The 6,395-nt window shown below is 42.2% G+C and overlaps 1 protein-coding gene across 1 annotated transcript in view; it reads right to left on the reverse strand.

Annotated features, from left to right (window-relative positions):
• The window catches only part of LOC123033485 (deleted in malignant brain tumors 1 protein-like), a 39,797-nt gene extending 38,121 nt beyond the window's left edge, over window positions 1–1,676 (reverse strand). Inside the window, exon 1 of the mRNA XM_044450091.1 lies at window positions 1,503–1,676. Within this exon, the coding sequence (XP_044306026.1) occupies window positions 1,503–1,596 (94 nt within the window). The 5' untranslated portion in view covers window positions 1,597–1,676. The remainder of the gene's footprint in view (window positions 1–1,502) is intronic.
• Between the last annotated feature and the right edge of the window lie 4,719 nt (window positions 1,677–6,395).

The raw sequence follows: 6,395 nt of genomic DNA on the forward strand, positions 1-6,395 counted from the left end.
AAAGGGACTGAAAATAAAACAGCCAATATTGTACTCCCCTTATACAAATCTCGGTGTGAACACACTTAGAATATTGTGTTCAATTCTGGTTTCCTTACCTGAAATGGGGTGTTACTGAGTTAGAAAAATGCAGAAAAGGGCAAGTAAACTGACCAATGGTTGAAGCTACTCCCTTAGGAGGAATGGCTTCAACAAATGGGTTTGTTTAGCTTAGGGAATGAAAAGAGTGAGTAAAGAGAGACCTGACAGAGGTGTTTAAAATAATGCTTGGTTTGGAGAAAGTGGTGACATTTTCCTCTCCCATAATGTTGGAACCTGGGATCATTCCATGAAACTGATTGGTGGGAGAATTCGGACAGATAAAAGGAAGCACTTCTTCAAACACATATTTAAGCATGGAATTCACTGCCATAGGAAGTTGCATTTTAAACATTTTGAAAGCCACCCATTTGAGTGCTTTAAATGGGGATTGGAGAAGTTCATGAAGGAAGAGTCTATCAACTTCTACTAGTCCTGCTGGCTTCATGCTATATTATCAGAGTTGCTGTGCTTGCATGCACCAGTTGTTGAGTCGGTTGGGCAGACAGAAATCTTGTACCCATCCTGCTTGAGGGATCCTGTGGAGAGCTGGCTTGCCACCATGTGAATGGAGTGCTGGGCTGGATAAACCATTGGTCTGTTCCACCATGGCTTTTCTTCTGCTCTTCGTGCAGAACTAAACACGGGTGGCCTGACTGAGTCATCCTGTCCATCTGGTCAACTGGGATCCCCCCAAGTTCATGAGGAAACATACAGTCCTCTTCTGTATCACACATGCAATTGTATGGTACTCCCATAACAGCTGTAGATGAAACACTAATTTCCAATTTCTAGTGGCAATTCTTAATGAAGCCTTTAATTGAATCCTATAGATGATTTTACTTAGAGGTGAGAATACTCTGTCCATGTGCCAAGACATGTTTGTATATTTCTTTACTTCAGGGTTGCAACTAGTGTCCTAATGTATGGGTGGGCAATCTTACATAATTTATTATTAACAGTATTAATTTATCAGAAGCACTGTTGTCTACAGTGCAAGTCAAGATCTTTGGAGAGCTACAGCATAATGAACCTATGTCATGTGCCCCTGCTTAAAAACATTTTTAATGGCTTGCCGGATCACACAAGACACCACCTAGAAAATTATTTGCAGGAAACCCTGAAACCACGAGAAAGGCCTCAGGTAGCTATGATCCACCTTGAACCAAACTCTGCTCTAACATGAAACAAATATTCAGCATCCCTTAAGAATTCAGGTGCACTTAACTGGTATTCAATGGTAGGTAATCTTGCTTAAGTGCATAAGAAATGGGAGGCTGGATGAGACCAAGTCTGACATATCCCAGTTGTGTTTGCAAGGACTGCCACCATCAGTGATCAACCAGAAAAGGGCTGGTGGCAAGGGATGTGCCACCACCTCCACCCTTGCTAACATGAAGCTTTAAGGAAAAGGGTTTACTCACCCCAAAGACAGGCCAGGAAAAAAAGGGTTGTTGCCACCTCTATGAGCCTCCTTCCTAGAGATTTTCCCCCAAAGGGGAGATTGCAGGAAGCCATAGTTCCCAGGTGCTCGGGCAGGCAAGCACAGATCCTTCACCTGGGCAAGAGCGCAGAGCTGTTGAGTGGAGATGTTTGAATTGCAGCTTGTCCTGATGGGACACTTGCATAGGTCAATGCCATGAGCAAAGGTTGAGAGACAAAATGCTGGGAAGGGGCTGGTGGAAACTGGGAGGGAGGAGTCTGATAAAGCTCTGCTGGGCTATCTTCCAGCATTGCTTTTTTCTGCTTTTGTGACATTGCGAAATAACTTTCAGTTCCCTACAAATGGCTAGTTTTTACTGTGACTTGGTGGGCAACCCCAAGGGCACTGCAACGTGTGTCTTAAAGCTTACTGAGTTTTGGCTCAGTCATTGAATCAGGGCTGTTATCTAGAATAAGTGAAGCAATAATGGCAGTGCTGCTAAGCATGCGTAGTGTGCTTTTTGCTTACTAAGGAGCAACATAGTCACATGCTTCTAGGATTAAGGTAAATTAATCACTTAGATTGGTGCCAAGAGGTTGCAATGTTGAGAACAGAGGTAGCTATACAGGTCCCCATTAAGTTCCGGTTGCCACAGCTTAGGGGTGGGGCACAAGCTTTGCTGGTAGAAGAGCTCTGTTTTAGTTACTGCAATTCCTCCATCAGAACCATGAAAACCTATTGCCAGTCCATATAGACAATACTGAGCTAGAAAGACCAATGACATGACTATTGAAAGGCAGATTTTAACGTTAAATTCACTAGGGCACAATCCTATGTATGTTTAGACAGACACAAGGCCTGCAGTTCCGTGCTGGCCAGGGAAATTCTGGGAACTGTAGGACTTCCATTACTTAATCAGTCATGATTAAGTAACCCTATTGATGCCAATGGTTTTTACTCTTATGCATGATTAAATCTGGATTCAACCTACTGTAAGTATTTTAAGCTGTTCAGATGTAACTTGAAAAACTACATATACCAGCTCACACAAAAACTGCATTGATTTTTTCCTTAAGTGATCTACTTACCATTGGAAGGACACTTAGGATAATGATTAATGAAAGCTGTGTGCTATGGTACAGAAATAAACTAATTGCCTGTGTTATGGGAGATAGCTACTTCTTGAAATTTTAATCAAAAATGAAAATTAAAAAATCAATTCTTAACCAAAAAGCAAAATTGGCAAAGATCAGGGTCACAATTAAGGAAGGGAATAAAATACTGTATTATTTTACCTGCTTTATTTCTCCTGTTTCGGGGAAGCAGCACACACAACTGTTTATTCACACGTTCATTCATGTATTCCCCTACTAGTGAAATTAATACCAGATTCCATAGCTGCCACTGATTGAATGACTGTGGAATACATTGCTAGCCAGATAGCCCTTAACCAATGAGGTGCTCTCATTTTCAAAGCGGCACCATCAAACAAAAGATATTGGAAATGGAGGCATTTGTTTGTAGAAGCAAATAGCAAAGCTAACTTTCAACCATGCACAAACATGCTGGACAGAATTGCCCAATGTGCAGGACCCAGTTCTTCAAACTTGCCACATGAGGGATGAAATGAGCAAGTACCTTTGCAAAGCCTGGCTGTAGACAACAGTTTTTCCTCTAAGTCTCATTGCATAGATTTCTGTGCAAAGTTTTCAGACAGACGTGGTCTTAAGCACAGAATCTGTTTGCAGTGCAAGAATTGCTCAAGGCAGGGCCTGCCCAAGCACTGAGACAAATTAGGAAACGGTCTGAGACACCAGAATTTTAGGGGCACTTGTAGCATTCTGGGAGAGAAAGGTGTGAGTTTTGGTTATGGATGCAGTGCAGAAAGGCAATGCAGCAGCTCAATGGTAGCTGGGCAATATCAACTACCTCTGGAGTCTCTCTAACTCTCCAGATATCCATCTACAGTGGTATCTCGGTTCAAAAATTTGTCGTGAACTGAGTCAATTTTCCCCATAAGGTACAGTTTAAATAAGGCTACTCCATTCTGAACCATATGTATGTAATTTTTTTAACCACAAAAATATGAAACAAAGTACTGTACAGTACAGTATGAAGAGAGAGAGCACTTACCTTGCTTGAGGAGACTTCTGGCATGGAGGACATGAAGGTGGGTGGGGAGGAGGTTATTGTTTGGAGGGAGAGTCTGAGGTCGTGATCTCAACTAGAGGAAGCTGCGACCACGTGTCAGAGTGGGGAAGGTGGCTGCATTCGTGTTTGTGCGGAGAAGATGGCTGCAATCATGTTCGTCACCTGATGCGGAGTTTGCAAACGAAAGCAAAACTTTGCTGAACTTTCTGTTCACGAACCAAATTGTTCACAAACAGAAGAGTTTGTGAACTGGGGTATTACTGTACTTAACTAAAGGAACAGGTTGTGTTTTCCCCACCTATTAAAATGTTAAGGAAAAACAGTTTTTCACACATGGTATACATATTAGCAACCAATATTTCCTATATTACAATCTTCAGTGCTTTTCATTTTGTTTTGGTAAATAATGAACAGTTTCTGTCATTCCAAGAGTGAAAGGACATTTTCCTTATGTTTTTGTGTAATTTGTGGTTAACATTGTTTATTTTTATTACTTATTTATGCATGACACTAAATAACAGTACTACTACTAATCATATTCATACATGGTGACATACGCACACATGCACACAGCCACAGATATGTTGGCGTGTGGCATTATATTTTTCTTTGGAGGCATGGACTACAAACTCCAGGGTCCCTGAGGATGGCCAAGGTGAGCATGGGCTTCTCTTTGGTTTGCTCCAATGTCCTTGTCACTGCTGGTCTTAATGATATTTTGCAACTACTATGCATACACCAGGTAATAAGTTTCCAATCAGCTGTTGCGCTTCTCCCAGGAGACTTATTTGGTTCTTATAAGCAGGACAGTACAGCTCTCCTGGTTCTTTCAATCATCCCATAGACTTTGGAGTTCCCAAAGCAACTGAGGGCACTGATCTGCAGTGGTTCCACTCCTATCTGCCAGAAGGTGTTTCTGGGGAGCTCTGTTCTGCTGCATAACTCCATTTTGTCCCCATGGCTTTTTGACATCTTATGAAACTGCTGGGTGAGCTTGCTTGGAGATGAGGGCTGAAATGCCATTCATATGCCTTTTCCCATCATCTTCAGGTGCAGTTTTGGATATCCTGAACTGGTGTTTGGAGTTGATGATGGGATGAACACCATCTAAGAAACTGAAGCATGGCCAAAATAAGACTGGCTTCTTTTCTTGCTCTGCTCTGCTCTGGTGTGGTGTGTGTGTGTGTTTTGGTTGTACGTATGTTTGTCTCTGAGCATCAATGGTTACCATTTGTGGATTGGGTGCTTTGTTGTGCAATGTTGGGGCAGATATAAGATTTGGCTTTTGGGCTCAGACTCTTCATCTGCCTTGTACTCAGTTGCATCCTTGAGCCTCATCAGTTTGCCTTCTGTGAAATGGGTGCTGACACACCAAACTGTGAGTTCAGAAGGGTGGTTTCGCATTGTGGAGCTCAGTACGTACTTCTGCTTTGTGCATAGCTTTTGAAGCATACTGTTTCTCCTGAAATCTTGCTAATTTGCCTTTGTAAAATGGTTGTTTGTGACTGGCTATACCCATCAATGAAGCTGTTCTGCGAATGGGCATCTCCCTCCTCACACAACATCTATGTGTGGGATTGCTTATAGCATTCTCCCAAGATTATCAAAGTCTCCACCAGCTCCAAAATGTTGGGGGGGGGGGCCTGTTGTAGCAATACAATAAGATTCAGATGTGTCATAAGGCAACACAGGACTTGAACAATATGGGACTTCTTTGCTAGTCTTGCACATTCCATTTTCCCCATTGGGAAGACCTAAGAAAAGTGCAAGTGCATGGAAAGTCAATTATATGCCAGCACCAATTGTGATGTTGACCGACATTATCACTGATCCCAAAGCATGTCTATGTTAAAGCAAAGCCTCCTCTCTGGTCTTGAACCATCTGGGCTTTTCATAATGGAACAGAATTACTGACATCTGCTCAATGGGCTGAATATTGCTAAGCTTGCAGTTATAATGCCTTTGGGTAGCAGACAGTGCAAATCTAGAGCGCTTACTTTGGTTTGTTTCACCATAGCCTCAAGTTGTGTAAACAGAGGATTTGTAGGGCATTCAGCAGTTCTTTGCAGAAAAGAAAATCAGCTATGAACATTCAGTTCCTGTAACCCAACATTTTGCACATTTGGGTTGGAAATGCTGCATTGTAAGCAACTCCCTTCTGTGTCATGGAAGAGCTAGGGAGTTCTATGAATGAGGTGGGGGGTGGGGGGTGGGGGAGATACAGGAAATGAGTAACCTCTTGCTTGTGCAGAGCAGAATGTTTTTGTGTGTTTTTTCCTGGAAAAGAGCCATCTACACCGAAAGATTTCTCAAGCGTTGTGGCTACTTCTGGGGATTTAAAGTGTATATTTAACACTTTTGTTCAACCAGCTGTGCCCAAGTGGCACACTTTGACACTAAACCAGGGGTGTTACCCGAGATGGATTAGCCACCCTATTTACACTTACTGCTAAAACTGGATATTTTCCTATGGATTGGTCAGTAGGAATTGTGGTTCCTATTTAAAAGAAAGATCCAAGATCTGATCCTAAGAACTATCATCCTATATGCTTTTTGGGTATAAGCAGCAAATTATATGTGAAGCACCTCCTGGATAAGGGCAGACTCAGAAAAACCTCTGTTGGAAGAGCAAGTTTTCTTCCTCATTAGATCAGCAGCTAATCCTTGCTTTGTGCTATATGGTGATGCCAGAATTCTTCTGTGATAGCTGCAATGGGATTAAATGAACTTTCGAAAGCCTTCA

This window comes from Varanus komodoensis, unplaced genomic scaffold (assembly GCF_004798865.1).
Source record: "Varanus komodoensis strain SLA01 unplaced genomic scaffold, ASM479886v1 scaffold62, whole genome shotgun sequence".
Classification (NCBI taxonomy): Eukaryota; Metazoa; Chordata; class Lepidosauria; order Squamata; family Varanidae; genus Varanus; species Varanus komodoensis.